This window comes from Bos mutus, chromosome 19 (assembly GCF_027580195.1).
Source record: "Bos mutus isolate GX-2022 chromosome 19, NWIPB_WYAK_1.1, whole genome shotgun sequence".
Taxonomy (NCBI): Eukaryota; Metazoa; Chordata; class Mammalia; order Artiodactyla; family Bovidae; genus Bos; species Bos mutus.
The window spans coordinates 7528176-7546124 of record NC_091635.1 but is presented as its reverse complement, the minus strand read 5'-3'; the positions used below and the strand labels follow the sequence as shown (position 1 = coordinate 7546124).

The following is a 17949-nucleotide window of genomic DNA, read 5'->3' as shown; positions in this document are numbered from 1 at the left end:
GGATCCAGGGAATTTGAAGGGGGGGCAGCGTCGGCGATCAGGAAACAATAGCTTATTTAAATGTTAATTAAAGATACAAAGAGCGGTTAAATAGGGATAGCTCAGTGAAGAAATTCAGTGGAGAAAAGAGGCTGAATAACTTGGTTTACGTGGAAAACCAATAAAATTCCAAGACAAGGAATTTGCGCCACCTACATAGGCTGCAGGCGTCCTCCCGTTCTCCTGAAGGAGAGGAGACACTAAGGCCTCCCCGGTCAGATCTTAGAAGCCCAGGCAAAATTAGTAGGCTTGATGAGCCTCCACGCTCCAGATGGGAATTCAGCCAGAAGATGAGAGAAAGAACGACATGGGGAGACCAAGCTTCAGTGAGCAAGGCCCGTAGCTTTATTTTCAACAGGGGCTTTTATACCCTAAGTTGCACATAGAGGATAATAGGGAGTGTGAAATCATGCAAAGTCAGCAGTCTTTGATCCTTATCGAAACCAGGGTTTCTCTTCTGCAAACTTATCATATACAAATGGTTTAGGTGATTTACATCATCTTCTGGCCAGAAGGCCTGTTAACATTTTATGACTCTGATAAAGGTTTGTCAACCATAAGACTTACTTTCTCTAAGACTAATCATTTTAAAGTTTGGCGCCATCCTCTGAAGGTGTTAGAAAAGTTGCATTCCTATAGGGCAGAGGTGCAGTGGGTTTACAACAAAGGAAAGAATTTATTACCTTAAGATCTAAAGTTGTTAACACCAAGGCCACTACTTATTTTTTCTACATACCAACTATATTAATTAATACACTTCCAAGGATACAATACAGGAGATGTGGAAACTTGGCAGCAAGCATTGGCTCAACAATGAAATCTTCTACTAGTTCTATTCTGACAATTTCTAACTCTCCGAGAGGCTCCATACTATTTGAATATCTTACGCTTCCCGTGCCTCTCACGGTTGGGAGACTGTAAACAATCGTATGCATAGCTGTAGGAGCCCGGGTAAGCCTGTCAGGCAAGTTAGAGAGCCATCTGAGGGGTTTGGATTGAAACACTCCTATTACGCCCAGGAGGCTAATTAGCTAGAGCTCTAAGTTGATTTCCTTCAGAGAAAAGGTGGTCGGGGATAGCACCCCCCTGACCCGCCCCGTGACTGTCAGAGGAGTTGGTGAAAGTCATGAAGCAGTAAAACAGACAGACTCTGGTTTTGGGGTAGACGCTCAGGCAGACCCAGAGGGGCACCCCTCGAGTTCTGGCTCGCCTTGCCCACCAGAACTCTCCCACATAACCTTGTTATGGGTGGGGACTCCCGTGCTGGCTCCCGGCAGGTGTGCATAGGAACAGAACAAGAGAAGGGAAGGGCGGGAGAGATTTTAAAAGACAGGGACCTCTGGGGCTGGTGGATTGGAGGCCAGAGAGGGGAGGGGTAAAGAGACTCAGAGGCTATCCTGCCTGTGGAGGGAGGAACGGAAAGGAGCAGCGTGGTGACTAGGAAATGTGTCTTGAAGTAACGCAGGGCTGGAAACTAGAAGACAATGGAGCCAGGTCTTTGGGACTCTGAGGGAGGAAAGGATTTCTATTCAGAATTCCATACCCAGCCGAACTGTCAATCATGGGGAAGCCTGAACAAAGACATTTGCAGACACTTCCGCATCCATTACCAGGAAACTCCCAGAGGATGTAATTTTCAAAAATAAATAAATCAATGAAGGGAAGGGAAGCCCCGGGATCCAAGCAATGGGGAATTTAACATAAAGGAGAAATGATAAGGAATCAAGATCTTGCTTCCTGACAGTGACGACCTTGCCATGAGAACATGCCTCTTGCAAAGGATCTCCTTTGTCCCTCTCAAGAAGAGGAGAGGAAACCCCAGCAGAAGCACCTTGTGCAGAGCTCCAATTCCTATTTCATGGATGTGAGATGCCCAGGATGCTATAGAATCACCAACAGCTTTAGCCACGCACAAACAGTAGTTTTGTGTGCTGGTTGCTCCACTGTTCTCTGACCGCCTGCAGGAGGAAAAGCAAGCCTTCCAGGAGGATGCTCCTTCAGATAGAAGCAACACTGAAAGTACCCTGTATCAGAACGCATGGGAAAGCATCCCAATAAACACATTTTGGATATCAAAAAAAAAATCTGGATATCAAAATCTCCAGAAACACAAGCACAAACATCCAGATGTTCAAGCTCACACCCGTGTGCTTTAGGCATATGGAGGTAAGTGCTAGAAGAGACAGGAGGGTTGAACCTAGTTGTCCATGGAACCCAGAATCTGAAAAAGGTGGGATACAGGACTGCAGTTTTTATTATACACCTCACTAAATTGTTTATTTTTCAGATACTCTAGATATATTATTTTGAAATAAATGCATATGTTTTAAAGTACATCAAAAAAAAGAAAAACAAAATAAAAATAACAACAAAAAAAATAAAGTACATCAGTAGCATAAAGAAGAAGTGCTGTTGTGGGATATGGCTTGGTTCCCATTTCCTTTTTCCATAGAGTCAAGCAAAGCTAAGCTTGGCTTGCTGAGTACTATTGTTTGTTCCACTGCCTTTGCAGTTTGTTTTTGTTTCTGCTTGACTTTTTTTTTTTTTTAAGCAATACTGCAGCCAGACACAGAGAAGGCAATGGCAACCCCACTCCAGTACTCTTGCCTGGAAAAATCCCATGGATGGAGGAGCCTGGTAGGCTGTAGGCCATGGGGTCACTAAGAGTCGGACACGACTAAGCAACTTCCCTTTCACTTTTCACTTTCATGCACTGGGGAAGGAAATGGCAACCCACTCCAGTGTTCTTGCCTGGAGAATCCCAGGGACAGGGGAGCCTGGTGGGCTTCCGTCTATGGGGTCGCACAGAGTTGGACACGACTGAATTGATTTAGCAGCAGCAGCAGCAGCAGCAGCAGCCAGACAGGGTCATTTATGAGGTTTAGGATTATTTTCAGGGTGCACGTTCTGGGTTTAAGTTCTGCCTCCTCTGCAAGACTAGGTGTGTGGCCTCTGGCAAGATACGTAACCTGTTGGAATTCCATTACCCCTCCTTCATGAGAGTCCTGGAGAGGACAGAGTGAGATGCAGCCGTGAGCAGAGTGTCAGTTACTTAAGAGCCAATTCATTTCACGAATAATGAATATAGGGCTTCCTTGGTGGCTCAGTGGTAAAGAATCCAGCTGCCAATGCAGAAGACACGAGCTTGATCCCTGATCCGGGAAGATCCCACATACCGCAGGGCAATTAAGCCCGAGTGCCGCAACTACTGAAGCCCAGGAACTCTAGAGCCCATGCTCCACAGCAAGAGAGTAGCCCCCGCTTGTGCAACTAGAGAAAAGCCTGCACAGCAACCAGCACAGCCACAAAAAGAATAATTAATATATTGGGCAACTTTAAAAGCTTCCATAATGGAGATGAGATATCAAAATGCCACCACCCTGACAAATCACATCTCCAGGCATTCCTGGAGGAGTACACCTTCCTGAACAGGCTGTGAGGTGGGGAGCGGAGGGCGGAACTTGTCCCCTGTATGTACCCCCAAACCCGAGTGGCACCTCCTCTCCCTTCCAAAGCCAAGCGGGTCTGTGGTCTCAGCAAGCCCAGGCAGCCTGACTGCCCAGCCTCTGATGTCTGAGCCTCTGAACCATCTCTCATCTTGGCAAACAAGAGACAATCAAGATCAAGTGCTCTTGTGGAACTCATTAGACGCCTCTCTGCCAAACCAGGCACGCCCAGGCTGGTCCACCCACTGCTCTGCCCAGAAGGTCTTTTCCCACCCTAGTTTCTGCACGCCTCCGAGCCCTAGCAGACTGTGAAAGCACAACTCAAATGACACTTCCTCCATGAAGGCCTCCATGACTTCACCCCCACCCACGTCCCACAAATTCCTCAGGAGTGGATCCCACCCCTCTTTTAATATTTAATAGATCTTAGTTTTCTTCTCTCCTTCCAGGAGGCTCTGCACAGCATATTTTTACATCAGATTTTATATTTTTATTGGAGTGTAGCTGTTTTCCAACGTGTTAAGTTTCTGCTGTGTGGCAAAATGCATCAGTTATATGTACACTCATATCCCCTCTCTTTTGGATTTCCTTCCCATTTACTGAGTAGAGTTCCCTGTGCCGTATAGTAGGTTCTCATTTTATGCATAGCAGTGTATACCCTTTACATTGTACACGGTGAATCCCAATCTCCCAATTTGTCCCACCTCCTTCCCCCCAGTAAGTTTGTTCTCTATATCTGTGACTCTTTTCCTGCTCTAGATTTTTTGTTTTTTGACTGAGCCTCATGGCTTGCGGGATCTTAGTTTGCCAATCAGGGATTGAACCGGAGCTACAGCAGTGACAGCACCAAGTCGTAACCCCTGGACCACCAGGGAATTCCCCCTGAATTAGACATGTTTAACCCAGGGTTTTGAGGAGGTGGGAATTTTCTTTGTTTTCAATGTCCTCTAATGGTAATCTAGCGTTTCTTTCTATTACAAATGGAGAAAACACACCACAGTGATATTAGCCATAGCTGTGACTTGTCACCAATAAAAATGACAGATTTTTCATAACGTATTGCAGAAATGACAGAGAACTTGAAATACGTTTACATTCATCGCTGTCTCAAAAACGCAGGAATTCTTAGGCCTCCATCAGATCTTGTTACTTGTTCTTGTGTTAAAGAAACACAGATATAACTTTATCACAAATTTGTTTTCTTTATATTTTGCACCTGTATTTCAATGTAATTGATTGCCATGGAACCCTCGCATTTTATTTTGTGCATTTAAAAGCATTACTCTGGGGATTTCCCTAGTGGTCCAGTGGTTAAGACTCCACACTTTCCCTGCAGGGGACATGGGTTCGATCCCTGGTCAAGAACTACAATCCCACAGGCAGCACAGTGCGGCCAACACACAGAAAAATAAATATATAAAAATAAAAACATTACTCTGGAAAGACGTCTGAGACTACACTAGCCTTTGAGAAGGGCCCTAGAGGAATAAGAAAGGCTAATCCCCACCTCTATGTGGATCAACCCTCTCCATCTGTGTATTCCTCCCACTTTGGCCTCTCATTAGCAGGAAGTCTGCAGGCCTGGGTGTAGGAAGCATCGCCTCGGCTACTTTATTTTTTTTAATGAATTAAAAAAAATAATTTTATTTATGTATTTTTGGCTGTGCTGAGTCTTCACTGCTGCTCGGGCTTCTCTCTAGTTGCAGTGAGCAGGGGCTCCTCTCTAGTTGGGGTGCACAGGCGTCTCTCGTTGCAGAGCACAGGCTCTAGGGGGCTCAGGCTTCAGGAGTTGTGGCACGTGGGCTCAGACATCGCAGCTCCTGAGCTCTGGAGCACAGGCTCAATAGTTGTGGCGCAGGAGCTTAGTTGCTCCGTGGTATGTGGGATCTTCCTGGATCAGGGATCAAACCTGTGTCTCCTATACTGGCAGCAGATTCTTTACCACTGGGCCACAAGGGGAACCTGTTTTATGAACTTTTAAAATAGTTACACGTTTACAGAAAAGTTGCAAAGATCACTCAGAATTCCCCTACACCTCCCTCCCAATTTGTCCTTTTGCTCATATCATGACTATGGTATATTTGTCACAATGAAAGAGCCAATATCAATACATTCTTATGAACTATATTCCATAACTTATTTGAATTTCCTGTTTCCCCCTAACATCCTTTTTCTCTCTCAGGAACATGTCCAGAATACACAGGACATTTATTTATCACGTCTCCATGGACTTCTCTTGGCTGTGACGATTTTTCAGACTTTCCCTGCTTCTGTTTCAGAGAGGGCAATGGCACCCCACTCTAGTACTCTTGCCTGGAAAATCCCATGGATGGAAGAGCCTGGAAGGCTGCAGTCCATGGGGTCGGGAAGAATAGCACACGACTGAGCGACTTCACTTTCACTTTTCACTTTCATGCATTGGAGAAAGAAATGGCAATCCACTCCAGTGTTCTTGCCTGGAGAATCCCAGGGACGGGGAAGCCTGGTGGGCTGCCATCTATGGGGTCGTACAGAGTCGGACATGACTGAAGTGACTTAGCAGCTGCTTCTGTTTGACGACTTTGAGAGTTTCAAGGGGTTCTGATCAGGTGCTGTGTAGACTGTGTCTCCACTGGGATCTGTCTAAAGTTTTAATAATAATTAGAGTGGGGCTGTCGGAGAAGGTAATGGCACCCCACTCCAGTACTCTTGCCTGGAAAATCCCATGGATGGAGGAGCCTGGTAGGCTACAGTCCATGGGGTCACTAAGAGTTGGACACGACTGAGCGACTTCACTTTCACTTTTCACTTTCATGCATTGGAGAAGGAAATGGCAACCCACTCCAGTGTTCTTGCCTGGAGAATCCCAGGGACGGTGGAGCCTGATGGGCTGCCGTCTCTGGGGTCACACAGAGTCGGACACGACTGAAGCGACTTAGCAGCAGCAGCAGCAGAGTGGGGCTGTGGGTAGGAAGACCACATCATATCAATGGTACTTACTGCCGAACATGACATCACTGTTGATGTTGACCTTGATCACCTGGCTGGGCTGGTTTTCATCACTGTACCCTGTCAAGTTACTCTTCTGCTCCCCTTGGAAGGAAGTCACTCTGCACCCTCCACACGTGCGGAGTGGGAAGCCACTCTCCATCTTGGAGAATGTGCCAAAACTGCTCAGACTTCCTCTGAATGGGAAATTTGTCTATTCTCCCTCATTTATTTATTTATCCAGAGATTTATTTAGAACAGCATGAACTCATGGAAGTTTGTTTTATACTTAGGGTTACAAACCAGTGCTCCTTTAGTCATTTTGTTGCCATTCTATTTTTTTAAATTTAACATTACGGAGGTATAGTTTACATATACTAAAATGCACCATTTTAAGTGCGTGGTTAGACTAGTCTCAGAGAACACCTCCACTTGGGGAACCCGCAGCCTGAGCCCCTGGCACATTGCGCGAGTGTCCACGGGCTGGAACCGAATTCCCAGGGCAGTGGACTTGGACGATGACATCAACTTCCCATTTTAAGTTTAGAGAAGCCCAAGTTCCCCACTGGAGGTAAACAGAGTCACTAAGAGGCAAAAACATATGCCCATCAGCAGTTACTTTTCCCTGCAGCTCAGCAACTTTGTCTTTTTTCTTTTTATATTTGGCTGAGCCAGGTCTTAGTTGTGGCACGCAGGATCTTTGATCTTCGTTGTGGGCATGTGGAATATTTAGCTGCTTAGTTGCAGCATGTGGGATCTAATTCCCTGACCAGGGATGGAACCCAGTTCCCCAACATTGGGAGCACGGGGAGTCCTAGCTATGGGACCACCAGGAAGTCTCAGCAGCTCAGCAACTTGGCTAAAGGTGCTGCGGAGGGGTCTGGAGCGCAAAGGTGCCTGCCTGACAGCGTGCGGTCGCCCAGCCCCTCTGGAGGCCCTGGCTGGCCATGGGGTGGACCCCCATCGCGGGTCATAGAAGGGTGAATTCCTCTCCTGCTTTCAGTGTGGCCCCTCCAGTCGCCTTCTCTGCTCTCTCTCTGCCCTTTCCTCCAGGAGCCCCTAGGGGTCAGACTGGGGCCCAGAGGCCACCCCACGCTGTCCGGGACGGGGCAGGGTACAGGCCGGCCTTTTGCGCTGGGGGGCGGTCCGAGCTGGGGGCGGGCGGGGGCCGGACCCTTGGCCTCTGTCCCAGGGGGCGGCGCCGCGTCGCCAACGGTCCGGGTCCCTCCCAGGCGAGAGCGGCGCAGGCGGTGCGCCGCGGCCGCGGAGCCATGGACGGGAGTGGACCCTTCAGCTGCCCCATCTGCCTGGAGCCGCTCCGGGAGCCGGTGACACTGCCCTGCGGCCACAACTTCTGCCTCGCCTGCCTGGGCACGCTCTGGCCGCACCGCGGAGCGGGTGGCGCCGGCGGCCCCGGAGGCACGGCACGCTGCCCGCTGTGCCAGGAACCCTTCCCCGACGGCCTCCAGCTCCGCAAGAACCACACGCTGTCCGAGCTGCTGCAGCTCCGCCAGGGCTCGGGCCCGGGGCCCGGCCCCTGCCCGGCCCCGGCCCCCGGCCCGGCCCCGGCCCCCGAGCCGGCAACACCCAGCGCGCCGCCCAGCGCCCCGGAGCCGTCGGCTCCCTGCGCGCCCGAGTCATGGCCGCCCGGCGAGGAGCCGGTGCGATGCGATGCGTGCCCCGAAGGCGCCGCCCTGCCCGCCGCGCTCTCCTGCCTCTCCTGCCTCGCGTCCTTCTGTCCCGCGCACTTGGGTCCGCACGAGCGCAGCCCCGCGCTGCGCGGACACCGCCTGGTGCCGCCGCTGCGCCGGCTGGAGGAGAGCCTGTGTCCGCGCCACCTGCGGCCGCTCGAGCGCTACTGCCGCGCCGAGCGCGTGTGCCTGTGCGAGGCCTGCGCCGCCCAGGAGCACCGGGGCCACGAGCTCGTGCCACTGGAGCAGGAGCGCGCGCTCCAGGAGGTAGGGCGCGGGCGCGGCGGGCGGGCTGGGGCGGGTGATGGGGCTCGCGCGCCGGCCGAGGACCCCTCATTGCTTTGCCATCCTTAATTCCCCTCTCTAACCTGAAGACCTCTGCGGTGCCTTCCAGCCCTGACCGTCATCCGCTCGCTGTGGGACATTCTTTTCGGAATGAGAATGAGGGTTGGAGGGACCCAGTGAGAACTCGAAAAGGATGCAAAAATCGGGCTGGAAGACTGAGGCTGGGGCGGAGCCCATGGTGGGGGTGGTTAAAGGAGCCTGGTGGGGTCCGCAGGGTCCCCGGCGGGCGGCCGGTGCCTTGGCCGGGCTCCCGCCGGTCCCGCTCAGATCTGCCTGGGCTGAGGGTCTGGATGGGTGTGGCAGACGACAGGAGTGCGGCGGAGGGTGGACTGAGCACACAGACCGCTCTGTCCGGCTGTTCCGGGGGCTGGTGGTGGGCGCATGTACTGGCTGTCCAGCCCTGTTACCTCCGCCCCCAGTTTCCTTTGGCCCCAGGCCTGGTCTTGGCGCCTCTGGCCTTGGGATTTTCCGTCTCTCCTGCCTGAAGTGGTGACTCATAAGACCCAGGGGATTTGCCCGGAATCCCCATTTTTCAGGCTTGGATTGGGGACACAGATTCTTGAGGGACGGTGATTCTCAGACCTTGCGCAGGGCCCCTCCTCACTTTCTGCTTCTTTTCTGCGGAGGGAAGTTCTCAAATCACAATGAGCAACATGGAGAACCCAGAGGGCCCTGGACTTGCTCACCAGTCAAAGAGGGGAGGCAGGCAGCCCATGGCCCACCAGCCTGCCCTCTCCCGGGCATTCCGAAAGGGCACCAGCCTGGGCTTGAGGCCCCTCTGGTATATCATCACCACTCCCAGTCCACCTGGACCCAGATACCACTCCTGGTCACCCCCACCTCCCCCTTGGTGAGGCCCGGGACACTACTTCCAGACCCCTTTCTCCTCGAGGGTGTTGTCCACAGGCCGAGCAGCCCAAAGTCCTGAGCGCCGTGGAGGACCGCATGGACGAGCTGGGCGCGGGCATCGCTCAGTCCCGGCGCACGGTGGCCCTCATCAAGGTCAGATCTTGTCCAACCCCGCCCCCATCCACCCCTGCCGCAGGCTCCCGGCGCTGTGAGCTTTCAGCATGGCACCCTCCACCCCAGAGAAACCTGTGCCCAGGGTGTGGCCCAGCTCCACTGAGCACGCCTATCTCCCCCCTGACCTGGCACAGACCCAGGGCAGTTCGGGCTTGTGCCTCTGTTCACCCCCCCACCCAACAAGACATGGTGGGAAGGCGGGGGTCTGAGAAGGTGGCCAAAACGTCTTTGGGGTGTTCTCTGTCCTCATTGCTTGCCCCCCACTGTCCTGTGCAGAGCGCAGCCGTGGCAGAGCGGGAGAGGGTGAGCCGGCTGTTTGCCGAGGCTGCGGCCGTCCTGCAGGGGTTTCAGACCCAAGTGCTGGGCTTCATCGACGAGGGGGAGGCGACCATGCTGGGCCGCTCCCAGGGCGACCTGCGGCGGCAGGAGGAGCAGCGGAGCCGACTCAGCAGGGCCCGCCACAACCTCAGTCAGGTCCCCGAAGCCGACTCGGTCAGCTTCCTGCAGGTGAGGGCGGCTCCGTGGGTGCGGCGGGCACCGAAGCTGCAGGAGGAGGCTGCGGGGGGCTGCCTTCATGGCTGTGCCGGCCTCCTGGCGGAGCTGTCTGTCTCCTGCCCGGAGGAGCTGCTGCGGCCGGCTCAGCCTTAATGGGCATCTGTTTGGCACAGGAGCTCCTGGCACTCCGGCTGGCCCTGGAGGAGGGGTGTGGCCCTGGGCCCGGACCACCGAAGGAGCTCAGCTTCACCAAGTCCTCCCAGGCTGTGCGCGCGGTGCGAGCCGTCCTGGCTGCAGCCTGTTCCAGCCAGTGGGAGCAGCTGCGGGGGCTGGGCGGTGACGAAGACGGGCTGCAGAAGCCGGGCACGGAAGGTGGGCGCCCCCCGCAAGTGACTCACCCTTCCCCAGGCTCCCCGCATGGGGCCCCAGGCCCGGTGCCCGCTCAGGAGTGGAGGATGGAAACTGTGCCTAGCGCAGGGTGGGACCCCAAACCCTGCCAGGGACTCGAGCCACCACCCTGTAATCACGAGTCAGCCCCTTTGGCCGCAGCCCGGGGGGCAGAGAGGGCCTGTCCTGGCACACCCTCTGGCTTCAGAGGGGATGAAGCCCAGGGAGGACATGGGGCAGGGCGGGGGTGGGGAGGGGACGTAGAATGAGGACCAGCATGTGTGTGGACACAGGGTACCGTATTTGGGCGTGTGCCTGTCCCCAGGTGGCCTGGGGTGCTGGGAGGATGGAGGAGGAGGAGAAGGATTTCAATCATAGGTTCAGAGCGGGGTTGCCTTGTGCAGCCCAGCCACAGGCAGCTAAGGAGACCCTCACCGTCTGTCTCCTCTTTGGCAGCAGACGCTGAGTCCCAGGACCCTGACAGCACCAACAACCTGGAGAGTGAGGCTCCTAGGGATTACTTCCTCAAGTGTAAGTTGACACCTGGGCTCGCCAGGATGCTCACCTGGGCTCTCCCAAGGCTGCTGGGCTGGGCCCTAAGTGCCCATGGGCCGGGATTCCTGTCCCCGGTTCAGAGGGTGAACTAGGTCAGCTCACGGGGGTCTCCCCGTGATGGCTGAATTGTGCCCGTTGCAAAGGACAGGAGAGGTGTTTGGGGGAGGTGGGCCCCTCGGGGAAAGGCTGCCCTGTCTGACCTTGGACCTGAGCCCTGCGTTTCTCTCCGGTCCGTGGGGGCAGTTGCCTACATCGTGGACTTGGACAGTGACACGGCCGACAAGTTCCTGCAGCTGTTTGGAACCAAGGGCGTGAAGAGGGTGCTGTGTCCTATTAACTACCCCGAGTCGCCCACCCGCTTCACCCACTGCGAGCAGGTGCTGGGCGAGGGCGCCCTGGACCGGGGCACCTACTACTGGGAGGTGGAGATCATCGAGGGCTGGGTCAGCGTGGGGGTCATGGCCGAAGACTTCTCCCCACAAGAGCCCTACGACCGGGGCCGGCTGGGCCGCAATGCCTACTCCTGCTGCCTGCAGTGGAACGGACGAAGCTTCTCCGTCTGGTTCCACGGGCAGGAGGCGCCCCTGCCGCACCCCTTCTCGCCCACCGTGGGGATCTGCCTGGAATACGCTGACCGAGCCCTGGCTTTCTACGCCGTGCGGGACGGCAAGATGAGCCTCCTACGGAGGCTGAGGGCCTCCCGGCGCCGGAGTGGCACGCCGGCTTCCCCCGTCGACCCCTTTCAGAGCCGCCTGGACAGTCACTTTGCGGGGCTCTTCACACGCAGGCTCAAGCCCGCCTTCTTCCTAGAGAGTGTAGATGCCCATTTGCAGATCGGGCCCCTCAAGAAGTCCTGCATATCCGTGCTCAAGAGGAGGTGATGACCCAGCTCCTGGGAAGCTTGCTTCTCTGCACCCCTGGTTTGAACCAGAGAAGGCACCAGCCTCAGACCCCCACACATTCCCCAGCCTTCTCATTCCTAGAGGCCTCCACCTTCTGTACCCAAGGCCTTCCACCTCTCAGGGAGGAGGCCCCCCAGACCCTGTTCCCCTGCAGGCCTTGTTTCTGGGAGAAGGAACCGCAGCTTGGACAGTTCCAGGCTACCCTGACCCCTCCTCTCCCAGGTTCCTGGGACAGTGCCTGGTACATAGTAGGTGTTCAATAAACGTTTGGTCTCTGAACGACTCCCTTTTCTACCCTTCTCTCGTGAGTGCGTGCTCAGTTGTGCCCCACTCTTTGTGACCTCATGGACTGTAGCCCTCTAGGCTCCTCTGTCCATGAGATTTTCCAGGCAAGAATACTGGAGCGGGTTACCATTTCCTCCTCCAGGGGATCTTCCTGACCCAGGGATCGAACTCGCATCTCCTGTATTGGCAGGCAGATTCTTTACCACTGAGTCGCCTGGGAAGCAACCTTCTCTGCATCCACCAAGAATTCCCCGTACTTCTCATCTTTCCTGAGCTGGTCTTGAAAGGCAGGAGAAGGGAGCAAAGCCCTGGTCCCAGGATTCCTACTGGGCGGGAGAGCCCTGACCCAGGAAAAGGAGGCTGAAACAGGGTGCCTACCCTTTGCACACCCCCTACTCCCAGGTTCTGAGCAGGGAGAGCCAGAGGTGGCTTCTCCCAGAGGGGTCCACCCCCACAGTCATTCTGGCTGCCCGTGTGTCTGCTTTGGATGGTCTGGTGCCCACCAGCTATTTTCATCCTTGTTGCTATAGCCTAGTTCTGGAACCTGCCGGAGAGTGTCTGCCCAAGATTCAGCGCAGACCTCACGCTCCGCAAGAGCAGGGCAGGACTCCTGGGCGTGGGCAACAAAGTCTGAGACGAGAGCTGTTTTCATTCGCACACCTTCTCAGCTCATGAGGGCTGCGGCTGAACCGACCCCAGGGTGTGGCTGGAGCTGGGAATGTCTTCCCTAAAAGGACCTGTCTCTTCCTTCAGAGGCTGCCTGACATCTCTGCACCAGCTGGGTGGCTGGAACCAGGCTCAGCCTCCACGCTGGGGAGACCCTGGGCTCTGTGCCCCAGTAGAGCCTCTGCCTCTCTCCCAGGAAGGTCCAGGGCCCCCTGCGGCCCTAGGACCACCCCCCACCCCACCCCATCCCAGCTTGGGATGCCTGCATGCTGATTTCAAGGCAGAGAACTTGCTCCCGAGGCTACAAGGTGTGTTCCCAGGCCAGCCTCCGCCGCCCGGGGGGTTCTCAGTGGCTCAGGTGCACCCCAGGGAGGGCCGAGCCTGGAGAGCAGGGGCAGACAGAGGCCTCTGAGCCCCGGGCCTAAGGTCAGGCGGGACAATGGCTGAGTTATACAGCCAGACAGCAAGGCCATACAAGTCCTGCCCGGGCTGCCTCACCAGCTAAAAATAGCCCCTCCCACAGAGCCTGCTGGTGCCCTACAGCCAGGATGTTGTTTTTCCGGGCGGGGCCTGCTGGCTCCTGGGGCTCTGTGTTCCCTGCACCGTTTCCTTGACAGCCAAGGGCCCCAGCTCACCGGGGCCGGGGGGCGGATGGGGGAGGTTGCGCCTCCACGTTGCTGTGGTAACGTAGACCAATGGGGAGTCCCCTCACCTCCGGAACCCTCCCACCTTTCACAGAGCCCCGCCCACCCCTGCCCTGGAACGCCCCATCCCACTCCTCTTACAGAGAACACTCAGGCCCCGGATTCTGCAGGGTCCCGGCATGCCACCGAAAGTGAGTTAGATGGACGAGGCGCCTACACAGGACTGGTGCTTCCTTCCTGCAATTCAGGCCTGACTAGTCAAGTCTGCAGCCACAGTGTCCCTGCCACTTGCAGAGCGACTTTGTTGATGTTCAGTCTTTGCGACCACATGGACTGTAGCCCACCAGGCTCCTCTGTCCCTAGGATTTCCGAGGCAAGAATACTGGAGTGGGTTACCATTTCCTCCTCCAGGGATCTTCCCGACCTAGGGATCGAACACGCATCTCCTGAATTGGCAGCCGGACTCTTTACCACTGAGCCGCCTGGAAAGTTACCAGAGTGACTGCCAGCTTCGAGACTCACAGAACCTTGTACACCTTAATCTCGGATCCCAGGGTTAACATTTACAGCTCAGAGCAGGGGACCGGCTCACCCAGGGCCGCATAGCTCACAAGATTTTGGCTGAGGCTGACCCCAAGCTTCATTGTCATCCTCAGTCTAGAGTATTAGCTGCAACCCTGCACTTCCTCTCTGATTGTAGGATCATACTAGAGCTGGAGAGATGTGGTGTATGTGAGCGTCTATGTGTTTCTGGGTGTATCTCTCTGCCTATGTGTGTGTTTAGGTGTCTGTGTGTGCCTCTGGGTGTGTCTGTGCTTGTATGTTGTTTGTGCATTAGTGTATAGGTCTGCGTGTCTGTCTGGGTGTAGTTGTGTGTGTGGATCCAGCCTAGTGACTTTTCAAACATGCTCTGAGAACATCTGGAATTCTGAGGAGGGACACTGAGGCAGGCCAGGCTGGCAGGGTGGGAAGGGATACCAGGGGGCCAGCCCTTCATCGGCCCTGCCAACGCTTTATAATCAGAACAGATTTTATACAAGATGACTTGCGAAAAAGAGAAGCTGTTCAAAAGACAAAGGTTAGAAAACCATCGATCTAGTCCAAACCTGCTTTTACCACCACCATTTGCAGATGAAGAAACTGAGGGATGTGCTTAGATATGTCTACACACACACACACACACACACACACAGAGGCTGCTCCCCAGTGCCATCGCCTGTGGAAGAGCTGCTCCCAGCCCAGACCCCAGTTTCCACAGCCACCAGAGTCCTTTCTTCCAGAGTGGCCTGAGGCCCTGTGGTTGCCGAAGCTCCCGTGGGAGCCGGGCCAATAACAGACATTGGCAGTGTGGGAAGAGTGTGAAGGGTCGTCAGAGGCTGCGTTGCTATTAGCCGAGTCTGGCTCCTTTGGGCCAGGCGGGGAGCCAACCGCCACTTGAGCTTTGTTTCTGTGGGAAAATGAGCCCCAGAATTCCAAACAACAGGCTGATCAACGGACTCAAGCATCTCTCCCCACTTGGCAGCTAGGTCCTCCACCCCTCCCTGCTCCCACCATCCCCCCACCCCCGATTCCAGGAGGGAAGGGGTAGACACATCCTCCTCCCTCCACCTCCTCCCCCTCCTCCTTGTCCTCCTCATCCAGCCCACTCAAGGAACTCACAGAAGTGCCTTTCTTCACTTCCCAGGCACAGGGTGAGGCTGGACTGAGACTGTGGCTAAAAGTGAGGGCCTGGCCAGGAAGATGGGGCTGAACTGGGAGGGGCGGAGGCTTGCAGTTGTCTCTGCTGTTGCTGGGTTTTCTCCCCTGGGAAGAAGACAGCATTTAGCTGCAGGGTCTGTGTCCCATTCAGCCCCATATCTGTCCCCCAGATCTGCGCTCCCTGTCCACCGATGCCAAATAGAAACATGGAGACAGAATTTGGAGGAAATAGAAAGATGGCTTACAGGCTTCCCTGGTGGCTCAGTGGTAAAGAAGCTGCCTGCAAGGCAGGAGACGTGGCTTTGATCCCTGATCCGGGAATATCCCACATGCTGTGGAGCAACTAAGCCTGAGCACCACAGCTATTGAGACTTTGCTCTAAAGCCCAGGAGCTGCAGCTACTGAGCCCATGTGCCACTTCTGAAGCCTGCATGCCCCAGAGCTTGTACTCCTCAACAAGACAAGCCACGGCAATGAGAAGCCCACGCACCGCAACTAGAGAGCAGCCCCTGCTGTCTGCAACTCGAGAAAAGCCCGCGCAGCAACGAAGACCCTAAACAGCCAATAAATAAATTAATAATAGCAACAATAAAAGGAAGATGGCTTAATTCCGCTGCCATGCATGGGGGAAAGACACAGCAGGATAGCATCTCAAGGACTGTACCCCCTTCCTAGGAGAATTGAGAGACGTTATATAGCCTGGATTTCATGGTTTTAGGGTAAATAATAAACTCAAAGTAATGAAGGTCTTGTGTTTTTCTTCTTCTTGTGTTATTTCAAAACAGTCCGGTAACTGGGTTTATTTGTCTCTGGGTCATTTGCATTTGACCTTCTTTCCGAAAAGCAAACAGCGATAAGGGGTGATTTGCTTCAAGAGAGTGAGGAGAGAGCTAACGCCAGGTGCAGGATGCAATAAACATAACATCAGGGGGCGATAGGTTAGCTTTGTGAAGGACGAATCTAACAGACACTACAGATTAGTGACAGGTGAAATAAAGCCAGGAGTGATTAAGTCTTTCAGGCCCCTTTACATTTCTTCTCTAGCCTGTTCACCATTCTCTTTACTTTCCTTGTTCTCAGGAGAGGAAACACTTCATTTCCATTTTTGCTGCCACACACTCAACATTTGATGCCAATGTTCAAAATCTAGAACACAAGGTCACTCCTTTTCTGCACCATCATGTCTTCCAGGAGATGCCTAAGAACTGCAGGAGGTCCTGAGTGGTCCTTACGGGCCCCACCTGGGTGCAAGCCTCCATCTGCTTCCCAGCATCCTCAGCGAATTGGCCGGGGAGGCGCTCACAGCCCGAGCACGGAGACAGGTAGGAGGTTGTCTTTGAGGTCCTGGGTACTTTGTCTGTAAACGACACTCAGTTTTTAATTTTACTCTGTAATATCTCTGATTGGCTATAACGTAAAGAGTAGCACTTCTCTGCTCCAGCAGTGGAGAAGAATGGTTTTGTGTGTGAGTTCTGGAATCAGAAAGTCTGGGCTAAAAATTCCACTTTGGCCATTTCCTAGCCATATGCCTTTAGGCAGGGTACTTAGCCCCATCTCGGAGAAGGTAATGGCACCCCACTCCAGTACTCTTGCCTGGAAAATCCCATGGATGGAGGAGCCTGGTAGGCTGCAGTCTATGGGGTCGTGAAGAGTTGGTCACGACTGAGCGACTTCCCTTTCACTTTTCACTTTCATGCATTGGAGAAGGAAATGGCAACCCACTCCAGTGTTCTTGCCTGGAGAATCCCAGAGACGGGGGAGCCTAGTGGGCTGCCGTCTATGGGGTCGCACAGAGTCGGACATGACTGAAGCGACTTAGCAGCAGCAGCAGTTAGCCCCATCTGTACCTCGATTTCCTCACTAGTAAAATCAGGATAATAATAGAAGCGCAAGGACTTCCCTGGCAGTCCAGTGATTAAGACTCCTCACCTCCAGTGGAGGGGGCACGGGTTTGATCCCTGGTCAGGGAATTAGGATCCCACATGCCGCCCAGGGAAGCTGAAAGAATAACAAATAAGTAAAATAAAAATCTGTGAATCTAGACTGCTAATGATTGGTAGTGGGTTTTAAAAATAATAGTAGTAGAATTCAAACACAGATACAGAGAACAAGCAGGTAGTTGCCAGAGGGGAGTGGGTTGGAGGAGGCAAAAAATCAGGTGGGGGAAATTCAGGGGAAAGTGCATAGTGTTTTTTTGGAGGATGAAATGAGCTATTTAGATAAAGTGCTTGGCACAGTCTGGCACAGAGTGAGCCTTCAATACATGTTACTGGTATTATTATTATTCTCTTGAATGGAGTACTGGAGAGTTGTTCCTGCTGTTATATACACAACGAGCCTCCCTCTTTCCCTACCCCATTGATGACTACGATGCTCCCCAAAGCACTATTATTTATTCTCCGTCTTTCTTCACCAGGACCACTGGCCGCACGGTAAATGGTTCTTGGAAACGTACCGGTGAGGCTGTGGTCTGTGTCAACCATGCTGCTTAGTCATACATGTACATGTCCTGACTCTAAAATATGAATATATCCTTAAAAATAAATTAAAACGTGTATACTTATATTTCAAAAATAAATAAAATTGATACTCTTGGAAATTTTGTCAGTCCTTGGGGAACTCCATGAATTTATTCTTTGGGAGCTAAGATTAGCCCAGACTACATGTGTCAGGACGCTCCGTGTTGCTCCACCCACTAAGATGGGGCACTTCCCTCACTCAACTATGCATTCAGTGCGATGTGCTGTACTCAGGGCTGGGGATACAGTGGTGAGTAACCCCAGCGGAGATGCCTGAGCCACGCCAC

General features: G+C 53.8%; 1 protein-coding gene and 1 pseudogene across 2 annotated transcripts; both read left to right on the top strand.

Moving 5' to 3' along the window:
* The first annotated feature begins 1804 nt into the window (after positions 1–1804).
* On the top strand, positions 1805–2056 carry LOC102266412 (small ribosomal subunit protein eS27-like; annotated as a pseudogene).
* A 5602-nt stretch (positions 2057–7658) lies between these two features.
* On the top strand, positions 7659–12143 carry TRIM47 (tripartite motif containing 47). 2 transcript variants are annotated; one of them, XM_070389093.1, is made up of 6 exons: positions 7659–8410; positions 9395–9490; positions 9788–10018; positions 10180–10378; positions 10853–10924; positions 11192–12143. In XM_070389093.1, the coding sequence occupies exons 1-6, from the start codon at positions 7724–7726 to the stop codon at positions 11827–11829; spliced, it is 1923 nt and encodes a 640-aa protein (XP_070245194.1). In that variant the 5' UTR covers positions 7659–7723; the 3' UTR covers positions 11830–12143. The 2 variants fall into 2 exon arrangements, with proteins under 2 accessions (XP_070245194.1, XP_070245193.1); XM_070389092.1 differs by having other exon boundaries at positions 10850–10924.
* The last annotated feature ends 5806 nt before the right edge of the window (positions 12144–17949 follow it).